This window comes from Giraffa tippelskirchi, chromosome 2 (assembly GCF_054371585.1).
Source record: "Giraffa tippelskirchi isolate mGirTip1 chromosome 2, T2T-mGirTip1v1.2.pri, whole genome shotgun sequence".
Lineage (NCBI taxonomy): Eukaryota > Metazoa > Chordata > Mammalia > Artiodactyla > Giraffidae > Giraffa > Giraffa tippelskirchi.
Genome location: NC_137276.1, coordinates 31884227 through 31911243, shown reverse-complemented (window position 1 = coordinate 31911243; position 27017 = coordinate 31884227). Strand labels below are relative to the sequence as shown.

General features: G+C 52.2%; 2 protein-coding genes across 12 annotated transcripts in view; both read left to right on the top strand.

Annotated features, from left to right (window-relative positions):
• UBTD1 (ubiquitin domain containing 1) overlaps nt 1-16098 on the top strand; it is a 52240-nt gene extending 36142 nt beyond the window's left edge. For 4 of the 11 annotated variants that reach the window (XM_081550222.1, XM_081550190.1, XM_081550175.1 and 1 more), the window contains 3 exons: nt 10546-10684; nt 13241-13468; nt 15017-16098. In XM_081550222.1, coding sequence (XP_081406348.1) covers nt 13294-13468; nt 15017-15402 — 561 coding nt within the window. In that variant the 5' untranslated portion in view covers nt 10546-10684; nt 13241-13293 and the 3' untranslated portion in view covers nt 15403-16098. Of the gene's footprint in view, nt 1-8132; nt 8245-8357; nt 8427-9206; nt 9356-10545; nt 10685-13215; nt 13469-15016 lie in introns of all 11 variants that reach the window. The other 7 variants (XM_081550230.1, XM_081550198.1, XM_081550183.1 and 4 more) reach the window with 5 other exon arrangements.
• A 1806-nt stretch (nt 16099-17904) lies between these two features.
• Nucleotides 17905-26832, top strand: ANKRD2 (ankyrin repeat domain 2). Its single transcript, XM_081550364.1, has 9 exons — nt 17905-17995; nt 21542-21643; nt 22939-23097; nt 23207-23314; nt 23803-23901; nt 24271-24369; nt 25160-25258; nt 25369-25467; nt 26530-26832. Exons 1-9 carry the CDS (start codon nt 17921-17923, stop codon nt 26677-26679), a joined length of 990 nt encoding a protein of 329 aa, XP_081406490.1. The 5' UTR covers nt 17905-17920; the 3' UTR covers nt 26680-26832.
• Nucleotides 26833-27017: the final 185 nt, after the last annotated feature.

The following is a 27017-nucleotide window of genomic DNA, read 5'->3' as shown; positions in this document are numbered from 1 at the left end:
CCTCAGCCCCTGGGAGCTCCCTGCCCCCGACCCACCGCCTCCTCAGGCCCTCAGGCGTTGCCAAAACAAACAGCGGGAGGTGCCTGGGTGCCCAGAGGCCCTTCCACACAGCCACCACAGCGGCACCTTGGAGGCCACCACAGTCAGCACCTTCATCCATTTCCGTCTTCTCTCCTCCTGAAGGGCCGGGGCCTTCCAACTGGAACCTTCTCTGAGGAAGGGGAGGGGCTGGGGGAACTTCCCGAGTTGGGCCTCTGCCTCTGACTCTGGCAATCTGGATCCCATTACCCTCCTGAGAGGGGTGAGGAGGCCTTGCTTTTATAAAAAAAAAAAAAAGTTTTTCTTTTTTTTACTTTATATTTCACAGGAACTTCAAATAACTCAGCTTGTCTGTACACAGAATAGGACTCAGTAATAAATGTTTGTGGATGAAAACGAAACTAGACCCAAGGAGGTTCGTTCATCGATTCGGCTCAGAAATGCTTTCTGAGCATCTGCTGGAGTAGCTTCCATGATGAGCTTTCACAACCTACCAAGCCCTCATCACTCAGGAGAAGGTCGAACCTTCTAGGGGTTTCAGAGTTGGCCTGCCACCTAGTTGTGTGACCTTTGGATTAGATGACTTTTTACATGTAAAGGTGTAGAACAGTGTCTGACATATAAGAAGTTAGTACATGTGAGCCATGATTATTAATCTCCTGGTATTTACCATAGTTCTCATAGTAATGCTGTAAGGGTAGCTGTTATTATACCCATTTTCCAGATGAGGAAACTGAGGTTCTCAAAGGGTGAATAACGTGCCCAAGTCAAGCAAGTAAGTGGCAGAGCCAAGGTTCCATCTCAGAACTGGAGCCTGAGGCTTTTGGCAACCCGACTGAGCTGCTTAGCCGGCTCCGGGCTGGGCATTCAGATGCCAACACTAATGAGACCAGGTGCTGCCTTGAAGAGTTCTCAGCCTGGCGTGGAGGCCAACACACACATGGTCATCAATGACTGAATTTCCGGAGGCACCACATGCATTAGAGTCAAGCCATGCGGAGTGGGAGGCAGGGCAGGGCTGGCAGCAATGCCGCACAGAACTGGTCAGTGGTGCCACCAGCTGGGCCTTCCCTCCTGGGCTGGAGGCAGAGCGGCTTCTGTGCCTGTCAGCTATGCATGTCAGAGGAAAGAGGGGGTCATCTCCCCTACCCCCTCCCAGCCTCAGCCAGGGCCTTATTCTCACAGCCCTGGGGATGTGGCGTACATGCAGAACGGGACAAGGTCTGGGACAGGCACTGGGCTGAAAGTGATAGGATCTAAAGCCACTCACTGGATTCCTACCACTGTTCCAGAGTCCCTGAACCTCAGTGTTCTCATCTGTAAGATGAGAGTAATAATACTTGCCACGCAAGGTTGTTGTAAGGATTAATTGAAATGATGTTTAAAAAAAACTCTTTATAAAAAAAAAAACTCTTTATAACCCTAAATCTAGTACCTAACATGACTAATAATAATCACTGCCATTTTTTAGCCCCTCACACAACACTCGATTACACACAGTGCCTGCTTAATCCTTACGCTATCTCTTTAAGGTGGACGTCATGGCTCCCATTTCATGGCTGTGGAAACAGGTCCAGAGGCTCAACTGCCTGGGCTCACACAAGCCACCTCTCTATATTCCAGACCTTCTGAGCTCTCTCCCCTTCCCGGCCCTGCCCCTTGCTAGTACCAAACCAGCCACGGGAGGATGTGGCCGTCAGGGGGCCAAGCCAAGCGAGGCACTCTTGCCAGGCTAGCCATTTAGGCCCGGCAGCTGGCGGTGAGCAGGGATAGAGGGACGGGCTTTACCTGCCCACGGCCCCCGGTTGTGGTGGGAGCAGCAGGCTCTTGTCCCTGCCCGTCTGGCGAGTGAGTTTTGTCGGCCTGTGAGTCACACAGCGTTGATGAGTCAGGTTTTTCCCTCCTTCTTGCCCAGAGCAGCTGGGGAGAGGGTGGGGGGTTTTGTTAGGAAACGGGACCTCCCTCCCTCTGCTCTCCCACTGTTCCCCAGTGCCTTGGAGCTACGCGTTTTCTATCCAAAAGTCTGTGGCTCAGCCTGAGTCCCTACAGAAGTGGGTATCTGGGTGCTGGTCACACAGCCATGAGAGAGCAGAGTGGAGAGAGGAAGGGCCCTCCTTGTTGGTAAGGAGAGTGAGGCAGCTAGTCCAGGGCTATCTGACTCCAGAGCCCCACTCTGGGCCTCTCATTTTGGCTTACCCACTCCTTTCTGCAAAGAGGGGCTTGTAAAGCTGGGTTTCCCAAGGCACAGGGTCCCCTGGGCCCTCTGCTCCTTGCCTTATGGCCAGTTCTGGCTGTGAGCCTTCAAAGGACGGTCCAGATGGTCAGCTCAGGCAGGCCTGGGGTTCCCCTGAGCACCCCCCTGCCAGGCCCTCTCAGAGGCCTCATTAAACAGTCAAAGCAGCCAGTCAGGCTGTCGGCCTAGATCCAGATCAGTGCTTCTCAGCCCTGGTCACATATGAAAAGTTCCTGGAGAGCCTTTAAACCCCCCTGATGCTTGGGCCCTACCCCAGGCAACTAAACCAGAATCCTGAGGTCCCGGCAGCCCAGTTTTGGACTTGACGTGCTGTGTTATTGCCTCTCGGGAGTCTGCCCTCCAGGAGCTGACAGCCAAGTTGCAAGGGGACATGCACACAAGGAAGGCAACCTGTGACTCAGGGCCTGTGTGGGATGCTCACACCCTGCAGGGCCAGGGGTGAGGTGCGTGTGGGCCCGGAGGGAAGAGGCTCTGTCCTGTTGGATGGAGGTCAGGAGCAGGCAGAGCATGGGAAGGAAACCAGGGAGGATGCTGGCCTGACCCGGTCCGTGATTCACAGGCAGTAGAGGAGGAAGGGAAAACAATGAGTCAGGCCCAGCTAGATGCCTGCAAGGCCCAAGCCAGGCTCAGGAGGAGAACGAACGTGCTCAGATAAAGAGTGCTCTGTTGCTCCACAAGCAGAATGTTGTGGGCCCTGATCCGTGCTGTGTGAGAAAGTGGGTGAGCCTGAAAAAGATGGGTTTCCAGATCTCAGGGGTGTCCGGCATCTGTGTGCACCTCACATTTGACCCAGGCACTTCTCACCGAAGCTCCCCAGAGCATCTCGGCATCTCTGAGGTGCACAGAATTGGGCAGGTGTGCGCAGAGAGTGAAGGGCTGGCATGGGCCAGCGTGGAAACAGAGCCAGGCCTTCTGACTCCAAGTTCACCCACTTAAGACAGGCCTGAAAGAAAGACAGGTGTGGACTATAAATGAGCGCCAGGTCCGGGAGAATACAGAGTCACAGCCAGGGGAAGGGTTGTGGGGTCTCTGCTAGCTGCAGCCCCAGCAGTGCTGGGCAGACTTGCTGTCATGTTTGCTGTGGAAGCGGAGGGACCGGTGCTCGGTGGAGGAAGCCAGAACCCCAGGGTTGCCTGGCGCTGGGCACACCTCCATGGGCTGTTAGGTGAACTGGTTAGCTGAGTGGAGGGTGAGTGGAAAGGTAAAGAAGCTGGAGTAACAGTAGAGGGAAGAGGACTCTTGAGTGTGGAGAAGAGCAAAATGTCACCCTGTGACAGGGGTGGTGACTTATTCTGTGTCATTCTAGAGTAGAGCCGGTGGCTTAATAATAATAATGGCAAAACCAACTTCAGTGACAGTAGTAATGCCTCCTCTAGCCAATATGGAGCTGGTGTGTGTGTGTCTTAGTCTTCAGGTGGAGGGAGCTAGAGCTATGGTACTAGGAAGACTGCACCTCGGGTGTGGGGGCTTAAGTCAGTTGATTTATTATATATAATCTTGAGCCTATTAGCTAATGAATATATATGTATATATTTTCAGTCCTCCCAACCTCCCTAAGAAGTGGGCTGTAATTAACTCCCTGCTTCTCAGAAGGGGAGGCTAGAAAGTTTAAGGCGTTTACCCAAGGTCACTCCGCTGATTGATGTCAGGGCTGATGTTTAAACCCCAGTCTCTCTGACTCCAGAATCTTGACTTTCAGTCTCTGTGTTTCTCTGTCCTCCTGCCTGCTCCTTAGTTGGTGCTCAGTGAAGGGTGACTATAACACTTAGCTTTCTAACCGCTTGATCCATTCGACACTGGAATAGGTTTCCTCCTGGCAGTGAGCGTGTCTGGAAGTGCCCTCACAGTCTGAATTGCTCCTGGTCTGCATCACTGAGCCCCAAACCAGCCATGCGGACTTAAGAGTCTTGGGCTAGTGCCCGAGTCTGTGTTTCTGTCAAGCCCGCAGGAGATGTGGATGCCCGGTCAGGCCCTAGTGTCCTGGGAGGGCCCAGCTCTTAGAGTCCTTTCTTTCCTGGTGAGGACAGGAAAGGTCAGACCACCTCTTAACTCCTTCACTCTTGTTCCTGCAGTGTGTTCTGCTCGCTGCTTTTCCTATCAGAGTATTCATTATCTTTGGGTCAAACTCTCGATGTTTTAACGTTGTAGTTATAATTCAGCTTTCACTGGCAGTGGAGTAGTTTGCTAGAAACAATTTACCTACCCCTCGAACCCCCACCCTGACATACACACAGGCAAAGGCTGTGGGGTATGGGACAGGTCACATGACCCCCCCCCCCCCCCGAGCCTCATCCTCATCTGTAGAATGAAGAGTCTTGGGTAAATGACTTAAAGGTCACTCCTGGCTTCAGGATTCTGTCATGCTCAGGGGAACCCGGCCTGATGGAGTGGCGCAGGTGTGAGTAGCACTGGTGGCAGTTGACATCCAGGGCGACCGAGTCTGTGCCTCTAGGCACCCGGCTGCCAAGCTGGTGCTGGTGTGGATCCTCGCTGCAGGGACCCTCCCTCCCTGACTGCAGGGCTGTGGAAAACAGTAGCAGAGGTGACCTGTCTCTCCTGTCTAGAGTCCTGAGGTAGCAAGGGGAGCTGGCCAGACACCGGAAACCTTTCCAGCAACCTCTGGGGAGTTCCTGTTTTATTTATTAGCCACCATCCTCACTGTCCTGCCCCAGGAAAAGTGCTGACCCTGTGCTGTGCAGCCTCACAGGGAAGCAAACATCCATCAAACCCTCTCTTTGTCCCTGTCAAACTTAACCTCATTTAACCCCCTGCATCCTCCTGCATAAGACAAGATAGAGACCAGGAGTTCCCTATAGCAGGAGTTTTCAAACTTTTCAAAATCACAGCAACTTTATGGAAAAAAGAAAAAAAATATGATAACCTTTCATTCTGTTCATTGCATAAAGGTAATGAGCATTACTGACTTGGCTTGATTACTAATTACAATAGTTACTGTCTTTTACTAAGTACCAGGCAGAGTGGTCTCTGTAATCCTTAGAGCAATCCCATGAGGTGGCAGTTACGTCCTCTTCACAGACGGGAACACTGAGGCTTAGAGTGATGAGGTGGGTCCCTGCACTCACACAGGTGGTCAGTAACCAAGGCTGTCCCCACCCCCACACCGTCCATCTCTGAAGCCCCCATGCATACGTGAGTAGCCAGGTTGGGGAGGGAGTCTTTGCTATAAAGTGTCTGGTAACTCACAATCATCTGTAATTAGGTTCCTCCTAGAGCTGGTAGTCCTGGGACTATTCACATTCAGGCCAGGACTTTGTTACACCTGGGAGTAAAAATCAGCACATGATGAGGATGGGAATATATTAACTATAAGAAAGGAACAAGCTGGGTTTTGAGGTTTTGGTATTTTTTCTAATTCATATGAACTTGAAACAAGCAGACCTACTGTCATTTCTGAAACACCTGATGTGCTAACTCTGCTTATGAAATACATCATTCTTCCCTAGCCAGCCCCAGAAAAGGAGCTGTTGGTTGTATGGCAGCCTGGATCCCAGAGTAGGCCCTAGGGACTTGGGGGTTCTGTTTGTAGAGCTCAGAAAGGCCAATTTTTCCCTCGGGAAATGGGATGGAGGGCAGCTGGGAGAAGTCAGCTCAGGTCAGGGTGAGAGTTGATCAGAGCCCAACCTGGGATGGTTCTTTTTGCCTTGCCTGGCCCTGCTGCCAGGGGCCCTGGGCTGGGGGCACAGAGCGGAGAGCAGATGCAGGGCCTGCTCCCCTGAGCACAACTCAGTAAATGTGTGCACTGTGGGCAACTACAGTGAAAGCATACACTGTCTCCACGGTTCTGTGTGCCCCCCTTGTCCACACCCAAGCAGGGGGCCTCTGGGTAAGTTTATTTTCCTTGGCTGCACTTTCGTCTCTCCCATTGCCACGAAGGTTCCAGGCCCTCACTGGGCATGGTTTCTGACATCCAGGCCCGTGTCCTCCAGCGGGTTTCCTCACTGGACACCTCAGGAACTGGTTTTGTCCCTCCTGGCCTGCCACCCCCTGTCTTTTACCTCTCTCCCTTCCTGGGATTTCTTCTAGCAGATCCCTTCTGCTCCCCCATCTCTGATCTGGCCTCTGCCTCCCCAGTTCCTCCCGCTTTTCCTCAACAGCTCTTTCACTTCATTCACTTGCTTATTGGGCAAACAGTGGCTGAGACCTGCTGGTGTGCCTGCCCCCAGGATCCTAGTGATGGACTTGAGGTGGTCCCAGCCTCACGGGGGAAGACTGGACCATCTCAGGGAACTGCAGTTGCCCCAGGCAGGGTGCCATCACAGAGCTGAGTTCAGGGCTCCCAGAGGAGCCTCGAGTCCTTCAACCCTGCCCAGGACCCCTGAGACCAGACGTGTCCTAGGAAGTGTTGCAGTTTAGGAAACCTGGGCTGTCACTTAGCAACTGGCCCCACCCCATTCCCTCCCTGAAGCCTGGAGCTAGGCCTGAGGGAATGAATGGGAAAGATGGGCCCAGGCTGTAAAGAGGCCACGTGGGGAGGCCCCAGCTGAGCAGAGCTGGGCCAGCACTTTCCTTTCGAAGGTTACCCAGGCTCTGAGGGTCATCCTAGGTTAAGGCTGACTATAAATACCGAGCTTCCTGAAGGGATTACCTGGGCTCCGCTTCCCCTGCCTGCACCCTCCTTGGCCAGGCTGATCCTTTTCTGGGCCCGCTGTTCTTTTGGACCTCTTATCCCCTCTGCCTCCCCTGGAGAAGGAAATGGCAAACCACTCCAGTATTCTTGCCTGGAGAATCCCATGGACGAAGGAGCCTGGTAGGCTACAGTCCACAGGGTCGCAAAGAGTCGGACACGACTGAGCGATTTCCCTTTCCCTTTCCCCTCTGCCAGGTGCGGTACTTCAGCCACATCTCTCCAGCCCCCTGCAGCCCTGCTCTGCTTGCCAGGGCGGAAGGGGAAGGGAGGAGAGACTTGAGTCTGCATCCTGGTCAGAGGGCCATTGCAGCCCAGGCTGTTGGGATGGGGAGGCCCTTGTCCCTTGTCCTTCTGCCTGGAGCCTCATCTCTCCCACCAGCCTAAGCATGCCCAGGCTTGTCACACAATCATTGCCTCTGGGGAAAACACTGCTGGCCCCAGCCTTGGAGCAGGGACCTGGGGCTGGAGCTTGGTAAACGAGTGTGGAAATAGAGCTTGGGGATTGCTGCAGGTATAAATAGGGCCGTCTGCCGGCTTGGGTGGACTGACTGTCCTGGGAAATCTCTGGTTCCCTTGGCTGGTCTCAGGCTTGGTGTCACTCCCCAGTGGCTCAGGTGTGCCAATCCCCGAAGCCACGACAAGGATCTCTCGGAGTCTGAGATGAACGAGTGAAGGGACTGCCTGATTTTTCCCTCACAGCAGGCCTTTCTCCCAGTTCTCCCAGCTTCCCACTGCTGATCTCAGCTGTGATTCCTCCACTGCCCTCCCACCCCGTTCACTGTGCATTTGTCAGTTCCATTTTCAACTCAGCAGACACTTGCTGAGAACCTGGGCCACGATGGTTCAGAGGGAAGCAGCCAGGAAGCAGCCCCATTGTCCTTCCATGGGTTCTTGAGAACCCCCTCTTGTGTAGTTCTTCTGAATTAAGTAGTGTGAATCTCACACACACACACACACACACACGTGCGTGCACACATGCTCATAGAGGCACTCCAGCTCTATGCAAATTGGAAAGGACCTTTAATGTTCTCTCTCCCACTTTCCTTTCAGTACCCTCCCCTGGGGGTGATATATGACCAGACACCATTCATTATCTGGCCAAACCACAGCGTCCACCATCATTATCCTCCCCCGACTCAGACATCGTGCCCTCTGTTTTCTTCTTTCTTTACCCTCTGAATCTGCTCTCAGCAGCGACTCTGGAGGCGATCCGTTGAACCTGCTGATGTTTGGGTGTGGATGAGCATGCCAGCTCCACTTCTGTTTTGCTGTGTTCGGTGTGGGGTTCGTCAATCAGAATTGAGTGTGTACCTCAGCCTCGCCCTCCAGCTCTGGTCCTGACACCGATGGTGTTTCAGGCAACCCTTCAAGACCCCAGCTTTTGCCTCTACTCAGAAACTTACATTCTCTTCTCAGTTCCCTGCTCACCACAATCACAGAAACCCAGGATCATCGTGGGCATTTTATCCCTCCCCAGACAAGCAGGTACCTTGATCTTTTATTTTGTGGTTTTTTAATCTCTCTTTTGTCAACTTCACGGGGGATAAGGACCATTTCTGTTACTCTGTCTTTGACCTGGAGCTTATCTAGGACAGGTGGAGACACAGGTGGAGGCCCCTAGATGCTGCTGCTGCTGCTGTCGAAACCAGCAGAGCCTGCCTGGCCCTGAACAGAGTCACCTAGAGCTGCCAGGAACTGAAATTGTAGAGGCCGTGGGCCTTGGGTTCTCCAGTTCTCCACCACCCTCAAACCCCACCCCTTGGCACCCCAGAATCTTCCTACTTTTCTGTGGCTTGTCCTCGGAACTTTATGTACCCCTTTTCCTTGTTAACAGCTTTCATTGTTAACAGTTTTCTTAATCTTATTACTAAAGTAATAAATGTTTATTGTTAGAAATTTGGAAAATAGCAAAAAAAAAAAATCATTGGTAACTGCCAATCAGATATAATGAAACATTTTGGTATAAATCCTTCCAGTCTTTTTAATATATATATATCATTTTACATATATTTTTAGAAATAAAAGCTGGAGCACAGAACACTTCCTGTTCTCCTAAACCTGCGTCTCACTGTATCAAGGACCTTTCCCCATGCCACTTAGCCTCCTTCCGCCCCATCGTAGAGTGGCTGCCAGAGATGCACAGATATGATGTAGCCTCTCTCCTGTGCACTGAGTTTATTTCTAGAAAACCAGGCTGAGCTAAACAGCTTTGTAGATGAACTTCCGCCACACACTTGTGATTATTTTCTTTGAATACTTTCTTAGACACCAAGGGCTTCCCTGATAGCTCAGTTGGTAAAGAATCTGCCTACAACGCAGGAGACCCCAATTCGATTCCTGGGTCCAGAAGATCAACTGGAGAAGGGATAGACTACCCACTCCAATATTCTTGGACTTCCCTGGTGGCTCAGCTGGTAAAGAATTCTCCTGCAGTGCAGGAGACCTGGGTTCAATCCCTGGGTTGGGAATATCCCCTGAAGAAGGGAAAGGCTACCCACTCTAGTATTCTGGCCTAGAGAATTCCATGGACTGTATAGTCCATGGGGTCGCAAAGAGTTGGACACGACTGAGCCACTTTCACTTGAGAAACCAGATCACTGACCCAAAGGGATACACACTTTTAAGTTCTTTTGGTATCATAGCCAATGCCCTCCAGAAAGTTTGTATCAATTTGTACCACATATAAAAGTGTTCACACCCTTTCCACTGCCCAGTATTTTTAAGGATAAGACATTAGGGAAATGAAATTTAAACTATTAATCATCAGTTTGCTTCTATGTTTAGAGTAAAAGCTTTCTTTTCTGTTTTGTCTGTATCTTGTCTAAAATTGTAAGCATTGGTGTTTAGGGATCCAGACATTTTGTCAACGTCTCTTACACGTGCTTCACTTGGACCTGCAGAACTTTTCCTGGGTACTTTGTTGCTGTGTTTGATTTCACTGCAAAGGGAGCTAGCCCCTGGCCCAGAGGCGCTGTGACTGCCCCCTGCTGGTGAAGAGGTGCAGTGCCAGCTGAGAAGGCTGGACTCCTGCTGCCCTTTCAACCCTCCCCCTTCCTACCACCGCCCCCTATTCTAATATTTTCTAGTATTATCATTCTAAAAGGACCAGAGTGCGTGAGGAACTTTTAAGCCTTTGTGTCTTGGGTGATGCAGATGCAGTTAATACCTGGGGAAGCTTACGGGTGTCGTGTCCATCCTGGGGTGAGAAGTGTGTCTCTGACAGCACAGACAGGAAAGCATGCTGTTCTCTGTATGGAGGGGAGGGGACTCTGAGGGCCAGGTATGCAAGCAAAGCCTCCTCCAGGCACGTGGGGCCTCCTCAGGTGACAACTTTCAAAGGTGACACCATGGGGCTGTGTTTATATTAGAGTGAGATGAATGCATACAGTTACACTTCAGGTATCCTGAGGTCACAACCTCAATTGTCAGGGACAAAATCAAAACCTGACCATGTAAGTAAGGCGGGCGGTGGGGTAGAGGATCTGAGCAGGAACAACAGATGTCCCAAACAAAGCCTAGTCTCTTGTCTTCTTTAGGAAACCCCTTTCTTAGAACCAGATGCTCTCAATTTTGACAGTGCTGACAAAGCTTTCTCAACCCTCAGGAGATTAGGAGTGGCCCATTAGCTGGGCCTGACCTCTACCCAGAAGGAGCAGCAGTTAGATCGAGACCAGGAAGAAGTGACATCTGGCAAAGAGGAAGGAGACGGGAAAACTACAGAAATGAGCCCAAGAAGTTGAAAGGTCCTGACATCTGGGTCCTTGGGTGGAGGGGCAGAAGTGCCATATGCCAAGGCCCCAAGGGTGTCACTTCATAAAGCCTGTGAATCTGGAGGGATCAAAGCTCTTGTTAGGGAGACAGCAATGCTCAAGGACCAAAGAGAAAAGGACTCAGAAATCATGAAGCAGGGAGATTTGATTGATCCAGGCAGAAACACCTCCAGGCCAAAACTCCACAACAAAACACATGAACAATTCTGTCATCCTCTATTTCTTCCTGCCTCCTTTCTGGCATTCACACTTAAGCCTTTGATCCACCTGGGCTTTGATTTTTGCGGCTGGTGTGAGGTAGGGATCCTGTTTCATGTTTTTCTATATGGAGAACCTGTAGTCCCAACACTGTCGATCAATAGCCCATTGTAAAGAAAAATCTCCAGTGTTTCTCTTCTACTGCTCTCACAGAATACTTGTGATGATAGTTATGTGGGTGTTTTTCCCATGCCCTGTTCATATTTTTAAGGCTCTCATTTCTTAAACTTGGTATTTCATCCCTTGTGTCTGATAAATCCCGCATCTGAAGTCTTTGTGCGTCTGATTCTCTTGCCTGTTGTTTTTGCTGGCTCGGGCTCACAGTGCCTTGTTTCTTTGTACGTTTTGATTAAAAAAAAAAACTATGACCTTATTATTTATTTTTCTTGGAACTTCATCTCGGGAATTCTTTGAGGCCTGGTTTGAAGTTGTTTTCCTACAAAGAGGATTTGCATTTCCTTGTGCTAACCCAGGAACACTTCAGATTAAACGTCTGGCTTGAGAGTTTTCTGTCTGCACAGGTAGTGGCACACCCACAGGAGGGCCGTGTATGGATTCAGTGTGACCTGCGGTGGGACCCGCACTCTGTTGTCACTTGCTGTGTGGCTGCAGGGCAAGTCATTCAGTCTCTCTGCCTGGCCCATCATCTGAAATAGCAATAATAATACCTACCACCTCAAGCTATTAGAAGGGTGAAACGGGATGATGTGTGTAGGTAAAGTGCTTCCACAAGTTTTCTTTCACACAGTTGGTAGACAGTGAATGTCTTCCTCTTCCCCTGAGGAACCCCTCTTCTGCTCCAGCCCAGGGGTCCTGCCCCAGCTTTAGTTCCCCATCTTTCCTAGGATCTGAGTTGTAACAGGAGCCGAGTGCTTTCGACCTCACCCATGTGGCTCATTCTGCCTTCAGCTTTGAGATGACTGAGCTTCTTAAAGCCTTTGAGAGATGCTTCTGCCCTCAAGTCTTGACCTTGGTCCGGAGTTGTCTTGGGGGTCACTTGGGGCTGGGTAACAAGAACCGTGACATTTCACAGAATTGTTTTCTTCTTACAGTGCTGCAGGGGTTTTTTGGTTGGTTGGTTACCATTCAGAAAACTTCTTTGTAACTTTATGGTGGAATATTAGTAACAAGACAGTATAAATGTTTATTATTTTTAGTCATGGGAATATACATGGATAGTAATATAAGTGTGAAATAAACAGCAAGTTGTATACTGGCACAGAAACAGTTAAATCCTTTTCTATAACAAGGATTATTTTTAAAATAAGTTGTTTTTTGTTTTTAAAACTCTATTTAGAACTCCAGCTCTATTGAGAAAAGTGAGGAAAGGGAGCTGAAAGGAAATGTGTCTAAGTGTCAGCAGTGGTTACTTCTTTTTTAAAAAAATTATATGTATTTATTTTTGGCTGTGCTGGGTCTTCGTTGCTGCGTGGGCTTTCTGTAGTTGCGGCAAGCAGGGGAAGTACTCTTTAGTTGTGGTGGTCAGGCTTCTCTTTGCGGTGGCTTCCCCGTTGCAGAGCATGAGCCCTGGGGCACTTGGGCTTCAGTGGTTGCAGCCCCTACCCTCTAGAGCATAGGCTCATTAGTTGTAGCCTATTGGCTTAGTTGCTCCGTGGCATGTGGGATCTTCTTGGATCAGGAATTGAACCCATATCCCCTGCATTGGTAGACAGGTTCTGTACCAGTGAGCCACCAGGGAAGCCCCAGCAATGGTCACTTCTAAATGGTGGAATTCTTGAGTAAGTTTTCTCCAATGGCAGCATGGTACAGACAGTGGTCAGAGAGTGACCTTCTGATTCAGAAAACCTGGCATTAAATTGGTACCTGTGGGGCTTTAGACCAATGACAAGCTCTCTGAGTCTTAGTTTCCCCATCTATTGGGTCATTTTGAGTCTAAAATGCCTAGCCTGTGATCTGGCGCAAGCTGGGTCCAAAAATGGTCGCAGTTATTTTTTTGTTTTTTGACACAACTACATTTTTTCCAGATTTTTAAAATACTGAACATGTTGTATTTTATAATCAAAGAAAGAGAGTAAAATTAAGACTTAAACAGCAGCAACAAAGGCAGTATATGCTTTGCTGACAAAAGGGGTTTTCACCCCCAGGAGGCATTTGTACAGTTTCCAGACTCTTCCCTGAGTCCAGGAAGGGGCCCAGAGACCCGAATGCTTAGGAACCACAGCAGTGAGGACTGGGGAGGCTGGGCTGGGAGAGGGCGGACTACAGTCCTGGCTTTCCACATGCAGAGCTTCTCCCTTCTGTCCTGCCCAGGACGCAACGAGCCCCTGAAGAAGGAGCGGCTGAAGTGGAAGAGCGACTACCCGATGACCGATGGGCAGCTGCGGAGCAAGAGGGATGAGTTCTGGGACACAGCACCCGCCTTCGAGGGCCGCAAGGAGATCTGGGATGCCCTCAAGGCTGCCGCCTACGCGGCCGAGGCCAACGACCACGAGCTGGCTCAGGCCATCCTGGATGGAGCCAGCATCACCTTGCCCCATGGTCAGTGGGCAGGGCAGGGGCTGTCTCCACCAGAGCAAGGGGGCTGTCAGGGTGGAAGAGCCAGCAGCAAGCCCCATGTCAGGTGCTTCCATGCAGGCTGTGGGTGGCGAGTGTAGCTTGAATTTGTTCATTCAAGTAACCGTTACGAGCATAGACCAGGAGCGGGACACCAAGAATATGAGAACACAGTCCCTGCTTGCCTAAGGAGGATGTGGAAAGACAAGAACACACCTCTGGGCAGTGCGATGAGAGCAAGTTAAAGATTACTTGGGGCCCTTTGGGATCCTAGCACACCTCAGGTACCAGCCTTCTGTTGAGTATTATTATATGCTGGGCACCGAGCTAGAAGCTTCTGTCGCATCATTTCATTTAGTTCATAACAGCCCCTGAGGCTGTGTAAAGCAGAGAATAACAGTGGAAACTCTATAGAGTCAGAAACTGGGTTTTAACCATGTCTCTTTCCAAGCTATGTGACCTTGAGCTTCTCGAATTTAAAGCCCAAGTGACTTAACAGTTATAAAGTGGGGATACCTACCTCACAGGATGGGTGTTAGGATTCAACAAGGTACAGATAACATCATTTAGTCCAGTCTCAGCACGTAGTAGGTGCTTAAGATGCAGGAAATATATTACTACGTGCAATACATTGTACCAGTAAGAAGATTGAGGCCCGCTAGGTATGAGTCATGAAGAGCAGGGTCTATGCTATTTCATTCATCCTTATAACGCCAGCACCTAGCACATATGCTCAGGAAGGGGTTGTTGAATGAACAAATGAAAAGTAATTTGCTAGAGTTGAATGAGCCAGAACCTGGTGGAGCCAGAATGTCAGCCCAGGTCTTCCTGACTCTATCTCAGGCCCCCACTGGCTGTACAAGACCTGACTGTAGGGTGGGTTTGAGGACTGTGGGGTGACCATGACAGGTATATTTGTCTGCTCAGTCTGCTATAGCAAAATATTGCAGACTGGGTGGCTCATTAAACAACAGAAATTTGGTCTGAGAAGCCCAAGATCAAAGTGGCAGCTGATTTGGGTTTTGGTGAGAACTGTCTTCCTGGCTTGTACATGCCACCTGCTCACTAAGTCCTCATTGTGGGAGAAGAGAGAGAGAGCTCTCTGGTATCTCTTCTTATAAGGGCATTTATCCCCCTGGATCAAGGCCTCACCAAAATGACCTCACTTAACCATAATTGCTTCCCTGGTGGCTCAGACGATAAAGCATCTGTCCGCAATTCGGGAGACCTAGGTTCGATCCCTGGGTCGGGAAGATCCCCTGGAGAAGGAAATGGCAACCCACTCCAGTACTCTTGCCTGGAAAGTCCCATGGATGAAGGAGCGTGGTAGGCTGCAGTCCATGGGGTCTCAAAGAGTCGGACACAACTGAGCGACTTCTCTTTAACCATAATTGCTCCCATATAGACCCCTATCTCCAAGTACAGTGGTGCTGAGGGTTAGGGCTTCAATGTATGAATATGATGGAGGGGACACAAGTTAATCCATGTCAGTGGGTCCCCGAGCCAACTCTGACCACCCTGCCTTTCCCACAGGCACCCTCTGTGAATGCTATGACGAGCTGGGCAATCGTTACCAACTCCCCATCTACTGCCTGTCGCCACCTGTGAACCTGCTTCTGGAGCACACTGAAGAGGAGAGTCTGGAGCCCCCCGAGCCCACCCCCAGCGTGCGCCGAGAGTTCCCGCTGAAGGTGCGCCTCTCCACGGGCAAGGACGTGAGGCTCAGTGCCAGCCTGCCCGACACGGTGGGGCAGCTCAAGAGGCAGCTGCACACCCAGGAGGGCATCGAGCCATCCTGGCAGCGATGGTTTTTCTCCGGAAAGCTGCTCACAGACCGCACGCGGCTCCAGGAAACCAAGATCCAGAAAGATTTTGTCATCCAGGTCATCATCAACCAGCCCCCGCCGCCCCAGGACTGAGGAGCCCACGCACCCCTGGGCAGAGAGGCCAGGGAGCGCTCTGCAGGGCCGAGAGGCCTCCCGCCTGGAGCACTAGGCCCCCCCACCCTGCCGCTGCCTTTGAGAGCTGTCCTTTTCTTCGGGGGCACCTCTCATGTATGGCTGCTGGGCAAGCCCTGAGAGGACCCTGCTTCCCAGGGACACCACAGGCCACCAGTGCTCGGCACCCAGGAAAGAGTGTGCTGCCACACACCGGCCTTGCCAGCTTTGTCAGAGAAAAGGCAACCAGGGCCCTCCACCCGGTCTCTCTCTCCCGAGGCAGGTTCAAGCCACAAGGGCCAGCCTGGAGGCCCCTGGAGCCCAGATCTCCTCTGGTGCTGATGGCTGTGCTCACTCCGGTTTTCTGCTCAGGGTCTGAAGCAGCTGCTGTCTCCCTCCCCTGACTGCCCTGGGCACAGGGCCAGTGGCCTGGAGGGGAGGGGACCACGCGTGAGCCCCAGGGGCCAGGAGCCTGAGGCTGGCCTCTGCCTCTCCCAGCCCCCGGCACAGTTGGCAGAGAGGAGGCAGTGGCTGGGCAGTTGTGGCCGGGGGTCTGTGCAGGGCCATCTCCTGGCTGTAACCCTGGCGGTGGGGGTCTGCAGCCTGGTCATGGCCCCACGGCAGGTCCCTGTGTACAGACATATCTGCATATTTATCAATAAAGCCTTTTGCTCCTTCCTTCTTGCTTGCCTGGCTTTGACTCTGGGTTCTCCTGCGGCTCTGTGGAGCCTGGAGCCAGTTCAGGGGGGTGGAGCAGGTGGGTGTACACCCTACCCAGCAGCTCTGGGCACCGCAGTGTATGGTGAAGCAAGCCGTGAACTGCTGGTGTTCAGGCCTGCGTTCTCTTGGGTCCTCAGGAAAACCCACTTAACCTCTGAGCCCGCTTTGATTATCTTTCAAGTGGAGATGGTGCCACCTGCCCTGCCCCCTCCCTCCATTGCTGGCAGGTTTCAATGGGATAAAGGATGTGAACTCACTTTGAAAGCCAAGGTGGCACCTTGGGCAGCATTAGTTACCTGCTGCTCTGCTCTTGCAGCTCAAGGGTGCTGGCTTCTCTCTCTAGTCCTGGAGCCAGGCCCTTGGGACTGGGGGATGTGCAGTGTCCTGGAGATAGTACCCTCGGTGACATGACAGTGAAATGTAATCTGACACATTCCGATGATGAGCCTGTGTTGGCTTGCCACCAAGAGAAGCAGAGGGCAGAAGGAGCCAGGTCTTGTGCTTCCTTAAGGGAGAGCATGCAGGTAAGCAGAGAGGGGCATCTTAGGTAAAGTTGTTTGGCTTAGGGCAAGCCACGTGAGTGTCACGGAAGCACAGGGCTGTGGCGTCTTTGGGTCACTGGCAGGTTAAATCTGGGTTGTGGTGACCCAGGGCTTGCTCCCACAGATCCAGGTGTGGAACTCAGCGAAGCAGGTCTGCTCTTTCTCCGGTTGGGAGTAGTTTTTTTTTTCTCAGCATGACCACCGGTCAGGGCGGCCTGACAGGGTAACCAGGGAGGGAAGGATAATCATCCGGAGCTGGTGTCCTTGTCAGCAGGGCTTGGCACTGCATTCTGGCCCTTTTGGTGGCTTCTTTTGAAGCAAGGCTCTCTAAGTCCCACAGAGGTCCCCTGAGACAGACAGATGGGTGAGGTTTGTCAGGGACTCATGGGTTTCCCAGGCGGCGCAGTGGTGAAGAAACCGCCTACCAATGCAGGAGACACAAGAGTTGTGGATTCGACCCCTGTGTCGGGAAGATCCCCTGGAGAAGGAAATGGCAACCGTCTCCAGTATTCTTGCCGCGAAAATTTCATGGACAAAGGAAGCTGGCGGGCTACAGTCCATGGGATCGCAAAGAGTTGCACATGACTGAGCACACGCCCAACGTGGGCTTGCAGCCAAATGCAGCGATGCTTCACTAGGGGGCGCTGTGGGACGCCAGAGATGCAAAGACCTGTGAGAGCTACAGGCAGAGGGAGGCACCGGCCTGTCTCCCCACTCCCCATCGAGCACTGCAGCCCAGAGGAGACAGCGCCTGTGCCTCCCCAGAGCCAGTGAGCCTGTTCTCAGGACAGCCTAGGAATGCACGTCTATCTTGGGTTTCCACATTTGGCTTTTGGGTCCCCACACTGGCACTGGCTGGGCAGGATTTCTAGGCATCCAGCAGGTGGCACTGCCATCAGGGCTAAGAGCAGCCAGCGGGTCCTTGGAGCAGCCTGGCTGCCCTGGCTGAGGCCCAGCTGGGCCTGAGCACTCAGGACAGGCGCCGGGCAGGCTCCTTCCTGCAATCCCCACTCTCAAGGCACTGGGCCCTCCGACTCTAATAGGCCAGGGGCTAGGCATTGCAACTGTCCCATCCTTCCCCCTGCGCCCTGGGGCTGCCTGGGGTGAAGGTGACAGGTCGGGGAGGCAGGTGGAGAATTGGGCCAGTGAGCTCATGGCAAAAGCGCCTAGCGGGGCGGGGGTGGGGGCCCTGGCATATAAAGCCCCCGGGGCCTGCCGAGGCGGGTTGCGACGGCACCATGGCGGATTCTGAGGAGGTGCAGCGGGCCACGGCGCTTATTGAGGAGCGGCTGGCACAGGAGGAGGAGAATGAGGTAGGGCTGAGGTGGAGGCCCAAGGGGGTTCTCGGGACACCCAGCTCTGCTGTCAAGGGAAGGCAGACCCTGGCTGCCATACCTGGCAGGGAGGAAGACAGGTGTCCTCAAGGGTGCTATTCCAGGGTGCTCCTGAGAGGGGGTTGTTGGTAGTGGGAAGTGAAGGCTTTAGCCCCCAGATCTTGAGAGACAAGTGGCGAGCCAAACTGGGTTCCCCGAGACCCTGTCTGCTCACTTGGGCCTTGAGAAGACGGGCTAAGCTACACAGAGCAGGACAGCCAAAATGCGGCCTGGGAGTGCGGGGCCCCGAGATCCCCCAGCTGCTGGGTGGGAGGCTGGGACAAAAGAAGCTCCAGTGTTTGTTCCCTGAAGAAGGATAAAGACTGGGAACAGAGTGAGGAAGGGATGCTGGCGAAGGAAACATGAGTTTTCTAGGACCATCAGCCACACCAGGGGAGGCCTCGGAGCACGGGACTCTGGACAGTTGCATTTTCTGTGGAATAAAGAAGCAAGGGAGGAGGGTGTGGGCTGGCTGGTCCCACTGTTCATTTGATGGAAACGAATACTTGACCTGGAGTTTCTCTGCCAAGTGCCTGGTGCTGGGAGGAATGAGGGGCTCAGTAAGGTCAGCCCCTGCCTCTCCCTTACCAACCCTGTGTTCATTTTAGCTGACATTTGTCAGGCGCACAGTCCACTCAGAAACAAGGCAGAGTGGAGAGAGGGTGAAACAGAGGTGTAACTCAGGATGAAGGAGCACAAAATGTGGGTGATCATGTCAACCACGGACCCTCTTGAGGACTTCTCTGTGGACAGGAGGGCACTGAGTCAGGCCTTCAAGGATGGCGAGTGGTGATCAGATTGGGGAGGGTATTGCAGGCTAAGAAAAGGGCAGGTGTGACTGTCAGGAGGGAGTCTGGCAGTAGGGGCTGAGGCTGGGAAGGCAGGCAGGGCACAAACCAGCGGGCAAGGGCCACGTGAAAGATACTCTGTGGCAGTGGGAAGCCACTGCGTGTTGTTGAGTGAGGCACAGTGGTGCCATCTGACCTGTTTTAGGAAGGCATCTCTGACAGCCCTGAGAAGAACTTGGAGGGGGAGAGACTAGCCCTACCAGGAATGGGAGGGAGGAGATAAATTCGTTTAGAGGTTGTGTGTGTGTGTGTGCACTCAGCCGTTCAGTCATGTCTGACTCTTTTGAGACCCCATGGACTGTAGCCCACCAGGCTCCTCTGTCCATGGAATTTCCCAGGCAGGAATACTGGAGTGTGCTGCCATTTCCTCCTCCAGAGGATCTTCCTGGGCCAGGAATTGAACCTGGGTCTCCAGCGTCTCCTATAGACTTCATTCATAAAAGGAAAAGTGAATGGGAGTGAGGAAGAGGGGAGGGTCAGGACTCCAGTGGAAGAAGACATGAGGCCTAGGGAAGGGAGGGCAGGTTCATCTCGGAAGAGCTTGGACTGAGCCCACTGAGTCCCAGGCGGGGCATCCCTGGATCTCCAGGAATGCCATTCTCACTCCCCCAAGGGCATGAGCACCAGGGCCAGGCGGGTGAGTCATGCTGCTGGACCATTTCTGGAATGCTGCCACCGGACACAGAGATCTTCAGCAAGAGGACAGGGAGCAGTCCTCATCCATTCATTCATCCAATAAATATAGTGGCAAGGCTGTCAGGACCCTGGGTGCCCACAGAGCCAGCCTTGCCACCAGTGCCTCCTTCGTGCCGGGCACTGTGCTACAAGTGGACAGGCATTCTCTCACTTCATCTATGCGACCATCTATGAAGTAAGGTGGAAGTTTTGTTGTGTTACGTTTCATCAAGGAACACCCAATTCGGGAAACATTTCTTGAACACCTGCTGCATGCCAGTCCACAGAGACAAATCCGAAGCGAGGGGCTATGGAGTCTGAGTAAGGCACTGGTGAGCAGTAGAGACCCAGTTATTCCCACCAGGCCCCAGCCCAGCAGCATTCTTAGAGGAGAGCCTCATGTCCAGCCTGCACCCCTTTCTTGGGGTGGGTGGGGAAGGAGGACCTCGGAGACCAGCCCAGGGACTGGGACTCTTTGATGGGGGCTTTGCTGGGCTAGGTCATCACTGAAGACTTGGAGGTGTGCAGAGCTGCTGAGCCTGCTTGCCATCATCCATGAACTCATTCACTCATTTACTCTCCAAAAACTTGCTGAGCACCTACTATGTGCTAGCCTCTGTCACAGGTGCTGCGGTTGTCAAGATGATTAAGACCAACCCATCCTCTAGATGCTCCAGGGGCCAGCCAAGATCCCACATGCAGTCGTAGCTGAAGCCCTAGGCGATCCCTCGTCCCCTGGTAAAGATGCAGTGTTTCAGGCAAGGCCAGCCCTGGGGCAACCTCAAACCATGTATACTTCATATGGAAGGGAGGCGCCAGTGGACCATAAAACATCTGAAAAAAAGCCCTGGAAAATCAGCCCTCAATGACCCTTGAAGAGTATAACCCTTGGAGTGCAAAAGGCAGCTGAGAACTCTGAAATAGGGAGTCATTCCTCCCCAGCTGCCACCTGGACTCAGCACCCTCCAGCGTGAGTGAATATCCTGGCAAGGGGGGGACTTCAGAGATAGGGGGGTCCGCACTTCACAAAGAGTGTTTTCCTTTAGAAGAGAGGAGGTGGCGACAAGGAAGTAGTCCAGGCAAGCTGGAGCTACAAATGGGGAGGAGGCCTTGACAGAGTTTCCCCCCTGTATTATTACAATGAGAAGGTTAACATTTGGGGCTTCCCTGGTGGCTCAGATGGTAAAGAATCTGCCTGCAATGCAGGAGACTGGGGTTCGATCCCTGGGTCAGGAAGATCCCCTGGAGAAGGGAATGGCAATCCACTCCAGTATTCTTGCCTGGAGAATCCCATGGACAGAGGAGCCTGGCAGGCTACAGTCCATGGGGTCACAAAGAGTCGGACATGACTGAGCGACTAACACACCCAAGGTTAATACTTAGAGTTCACTTCAAGCTGAGAGCTGGAGAGCTGTAGGTCCCACCCCTCAGATTCCTTGAGAGCAACAGGTTCCATGCCCTAGGATTTCACAGATCAGGAAAATCTGAGGGAAAGAAGTTGGTAACTGACAGAGTTCCCAAAGTTTTATATTGTCAAGTAAGCCCATTAAAAAATACTTATCATTTATCACAATTACTTTATCAAAGTGACTTTTAAATGCCCCTAAACCTAACCCCCCAAAAGACCTTAGTGGTTACAAAAATTGAATATATTTAATTTCATGAAAACTCATTCTGCTAGCCCTTAATCCTGTTTTGCTGGAGACCCAGGGCTGTCAATATGCAGGTGTTTGAACTGGAGTTGGGGTTGAGGCTGAGTTGGGGAGCCCAGCTCTGATGTGGGGAGTGCAGCTCTTTCCTTGGCCTCTCCTGGACCAGACAGGAGTGGAGCAGGTGAAGGGCTGTGAGATCACACAGGAGGACGACTTTTGGAAGTGCCCTTAAATTAGTTATGGGGGAGGCTGTCCAGTCCCCTAGGCACAGCAGGCAGATCCCGGAACCCATCTTCTCCCTGGTTCCCCAGAAACTCCGAGGAACCACCCATCGGAAGTTGCCCATGGAGACGCTGGTGTTGGAGGATGAGAAGCACCACAGGCCTGAGAGTCCGTCCTTACAAAAGGTTAAGGTAAGTGCTAGGAGAGGCCAGTATCCACCCTCAGCAGACAGGCCAGGCCGTTACAGTCTTGCTCCTGCTAGTGTGGTCCATGAACCTGCAGCTCAGCAACACTGGGAGGTGTGAGCGATGCAGCCTCCTGGCCCCACCCCACACTTGTGAAGGGGATATTTGCCACCCCCAAATATACTACTTGGGCATACTGATTATTTTAAATTAAAGTCATTTGAGAAAAAGCCAATGCAAGAAGAATACACTGACCCTCCTTTTCTTCCCAGAAAGTAGGAGATAATCTCCCATGTGAAGTTAGCCTCCCTCTATCAGGAAAGTAGAGAACATCCTTAATCACCAAATATTGGGAATTCAGGGCTGAGAAGGCTGTATAAACAAACCTTGTTGTTTCTTCACTAATTAGCTCCTCCAAATCCAAACTCCTTTGTCTTTTCAGTGCTTCACAAATTTATTGTTTCCTTGTCTAAAAGGTATAAAAGCTGCCTGCTTCATCACTTCTTCGAGTCTCATATTTTTATGGACTATCATACACATGAAATTAAATTTGTTTCTCCTATTAATCAGTCTTACATCAATTTAATTATTAGACCAGCCAAAGAACTTAGAAGTGAAAAAGGGCAGGTGTGGGGGGGGGAGTAAAGTTTTCCTCTGCACACCTTCAGAGTCAGAATCTGCAGGTGTCCAAGATCCCAGGGGACTCATTTTGAAAGCGGCAGTGATGGGGCAGCCATACAACAGGGCATGATGCAGGTGGTAATGGGATGTGGGGAGGCTGTGTGTGCTGACAGGAGAGATCTCCATGCTGGTCAGAGAAAAGCAGTTTCCAGACCACAATGCGGAGGATGATCCCATCTGAAAGGGCATCAACTGAGCTGTGATAGAAGTTACCTTTGGGAGAGAAGGGCTTTCATGTTTCTGTCTTATTTTTATGACAAGAGAGAGGGATGGAGGGAAGGAGAGAGGCAGAGAATTGCAGGGAAAGATGAGAATCAGGAGCTGGTTCCGGAGGCCTGGGCTAAGAACTGCCCTTGAGATTTCCTCAACAATCCCCCACCCTATGTGGAGCCTTGAAACTGGGCAACTCCCAGGCAGCCCCCTCAGGCCTGCCTGGTCCCCCGATCTGAGGCATCTGTATCAGTTTCATTGGTTTCACCTAGTCCTGGGCGGCAGAGTTAGACCTGGATTCTTTCTTCCTTGAGAGGAGCTCCCTGTCCTCCACCTCCGGCTCAGCTCAGAGGTCCCCAAACCCCACACTCTGTGACCCAGTGTGGGGTTAATGGGCTATCCCCACGCAGGGCCAAGAGCGCGTGCGGAAGACATCTCTAGACCTGCGGAGGGAGATCATCGATGTGGGCGGCATCCAGAACCTCATCCAGCTGCGGAAAAAACGCAAGCAGAAGAAGCGGGAAGCCCTGGCAGCCTCCCAGGAGCCACCACCTGAGCCGGAGGAGATCGTAAGCGTCCTAGGGAGGACACCTGTGTGGGCAAGGGGACCCGGGGGAGGGGAGGATGGCGCGGGTCACCTCTGGGCGGCCCCCCCATGACTGCATTCACGCCCTCCAGACGGGCCCTGTGGACGAGGAGACATTCCTGAAAGCTGCGGTGGAGGGGAAGATGAAGGTCATCGAGAAGTTCCTGGCAGATGGGGGTTCCCCTGACACCTGTGATCAGGTGATGTTCTTTCGGGCCCTGCACCTGTGCCAGCCTCCTCTTAGAGCTGTGCCTTGTGGATTGAGAACAGGCATTGGTATCCTTTGAGAGGGGGCCCCTCAGAAAATATGGGATGACCCCTTCCCTTCCCCACACAGGTCTCTAAGGAGACCCTTTCCAGCTTAAACCACCTCCAGAGTAATACATACCTGGATATTTAGGGGGAAAAGAGGATGGAATCAAATACAGAGTCGAAGACCAGGAGAACTGGGCTGGAATCCCACCTGCATCATGCCCTGGTTCAGCTTGTGTGCTTAGGAGGCAGTGAGAAGGTCCCCAGTGCATAGGAGGCCTCCAAGGCTGGTCCCCACAGAGCATGAAGGAGCTGGCAGAATGTGGACCATATGGGGACCCAGCACAGGGGTCAGAATCGGGCTGGGATAAGCCCTGTCTCAACTTGGGTGGATGTTGGGGTCAGGCTGGAGCCCTGACTGTTTCTCTGGGGACAGTTCCGCCGGACTGCCCTGCACCGAGCTTCCCTGGAGGGCCACATGGAGATACTTGAGAAGCTTCTGGAGAGTGGGGCCACTGTGGATTTCCAGGACCGGGTGAGCAAGAGGGCAGGTGTTGGGTGACGGGCAGGAGGTGGGTCCAGCACTAATAGCTCCCTGTCCCTGCAGACCTTCCACCTGGGACATAAACAAACTGCCTGGGGGGCCAGGCCCCACCGCTAGTGGGTTGTGTGAACTTGTGCAGGCACCACCTCCTCCCCAAGCCTTGTCTGTAAATCTGGCTTGGACTAATGGACCCCAAGGGTTCTCTGGCTCCACTCCACCCTCTGCCCAGCCACTGGAGTGTCACTGTCCTTCCCTGGACCCTTCCCCTGGATATCTCCCTGCCCTCTTGGCTGGGGTCCTTTCCCTGAGGGCATGCTCTTCCCTGAAGCTCTGCAATGAGTCTCCATCCTTCCGTCCTAGCTGGACTGCACAGCCATGCACTGGGCCTGTCGTGGGGGCCACTTGGAGGTGGTGAGACTCCTGCAGAGCCGAGGAGCAGACACCAATGTGAGGGATAAGGTGAGGCAATAATGCTCACAGATATTGGGGTGACAGAGTGGAGGGGAGGGAAGCAGAGGGCAGAAAAGCAGAAAGCAGGTGGCTAGTGAGCTAGTTTGGTTTCTGGGGTGCCTCAGAGCCCAGGGGTAGGTCTTGACATCAGCAGCAAATCCTTGGAGACCACCATCTGGGAATGGAAGCAGGAAGAGCAGAGGAAATCCACTATCTTGGTGACTTTGGGACCATCCAAAAGATGCAGGATTTGTTCACCCATGCAATCATTCATTATCCTTCTATTTGTCTATCCATCCATCCATCCATCCATCCATCCATTGATTCATTCATCTGTTCACTCTTTTATCCATCCACCATTTTGAATTCAACCTTAAACAGGTGATGGCCTCTGAGCCTCTGTTGCTCATCTATGAAATGTCTTTGCAGAGTTCTTGTGTGTATTGGATGGGGAAATGTATGTCAAGTAATTATTTATTTAACATAAGACTGATGTTTTGTAAGCTTTTGCTCTTTACGTCACATAGTCATCTCTTGATAAATGGCATCTATTATAATTATTTTAAAAGGGCAGAGGAGTGAGCAGTTGCTCACATCTGAGTGAGAGGGGAATCATAGAAGGCATCCCAGAGGAGGTGGCAGGTAATGCCTTAGAGTTAGATCATCAGATAGGATGATGGGAAATTACAGAGTTCCTTCCCCCTCCTTGGGAGAAGGCTGGAGTTGACAGCCCCTCCACCCTCAGAGGCATCAGAGCCCAGGTCCCTTCAGCCAGCATTTTCTGCTTCCTCCCACCCAGCTGCTGAGCACCCCGCTGCATGTGGCAGTCCGGACAGGGCAGGTGGAGATCGTGGAACACTTTCTATCCCTGGGCCTGGACATCAATGCCAAAGACAGAGTGAGTGTCTGGGTTCCCTCCTGCCCAGCCCTGCCGCAGGGGGCTCCCTGTGCCCCCTGAGGGCTCCCACATGCTCCCATGGACCATGCTGAGTGTCACACTTGTTCTAGGAAGGGGACAGCGCCCTGCACGATGCCGTGAGGCTCAATCGCTACAAAATCATCAAACTGCTGCTCCTGCATGGGGCTGATATGATGAGCAAGAACCTGGTAAGTTCCCTCCTTCCCTGATTCAGTAAACAGGGTGCACTGGTCTCCCAGGCCCTGTGCTGGGCACTCGGAGGAAAGACAGAACTGAGCAAGACTTGGCCGGCCCGCTCTCAGGACGCTGTCACAGTGGAGGGCTTCTCTGGGCCCCTGGGGATTGGGGGCCCACCCAGCTTCCCAACTCTCTATGCTTTTCTACATCCAGAAAATCTAAGTGCAGAAAACAGCCAGGAGGGTCAGTAAGAGGACTTCCCAAAGGCCTCCAAATAGAACACAGTGGGTCCTAAAGTCCAGGCTCAGAGAGGCCAGAGTTATGGAGAAACAGAGCTGAAAGGAAGCTAAGCACTTGGTACAATCATTCCTAGCGTCCTGTATTGGCTCCTGCGGTTCCCTAGTTTCTTTAGGATCCTATGTCCCTTCGTCAAAGCTCTTCTCTGGGGCCTAGAGCAATCACAAAAGGGAGGAGAATTGAGTAAGGGGGCACCGTAACTCAAGAAAGGCTGGCAGGAGGTGGGGGCAGTACAACATAGGGGTAGGAGATTAAGAGGTACCAACTATTATGTATAAAATAAGCTACAAGGATATATTGTACAACACAGGGACTATAACTGATATTTTGTAATAACTATAAGTGGGGTATAACCTTTAAAATTGTGAATCACGATATTGTACACCTGTAACTTATGTAATATTGTACATCAACTCTACTTCAATTTTTTTAAAAAAGAAGCTAGCTGTATGAAAGAAAAGAGGAAGGTCTAGGGGATAGTGGGAAAATCAGGAAGATGAGGGGGAGGTGTAAATGAGGACTTAATCTGGACATTACTCAGGTTTTGAAACGAAAATTTTCTGTTGTGGAGGGAGTCCTGCGCATTATAGGATGTTTGAGCAGCATCCCTGGCCTCTACTCAAGATGCCAGAAGTACCCCCAACCCCCAAGTTGTCATAACCAAAGATGCCTCCAGACATTGCCAGTTGCTCCCAGCTGGAGGCCACTGGTATAGGTGAGGCACCTCCTGGGACAGACTTCTCAACAGTGACCAGATCTCCTCTCGGTTCCCCCAGGCAGGAAAGACCCCCACGGACCTGGTGCAGCTGTGGCAAGCCGACACCCGGCACGCTCTGGAGAACCCTGAGCCGGGGTCAGAGCAGAACGGACTGGAGGGGTCCACCGAGAGTGGGCGGGAGACCCCCCAGCCTGCGGCAGCCGAGTAAACTCCTGTCCTGGCCTACCAGGCGCCTGGCCTGTCCCCTGCATACAGCCCGAGGGTCTTAAGAATGGCCCGCAGAGCTGAGGACACCATTCCTCTGCATACACCCCAGGAGCACCCACAAGCTACTGCAATAAACAAAAAGTCATTTTTGCTATGTGTGGTATTTGTTCTATTTGTGCCTGAAATATTTAGGAATGAAGGAAGACTGGGAGCACGGATGGGCGCAAGTGAGAGGGGATCTTGAAGCCTTTCCGCCCTCCCTGAGCCAGCTCTGCTACTTTTCCTACCTGAGGCCTCTCCTTGCCTCCTCCCTCTCACCCCACTTCCCAAGACCCAGTG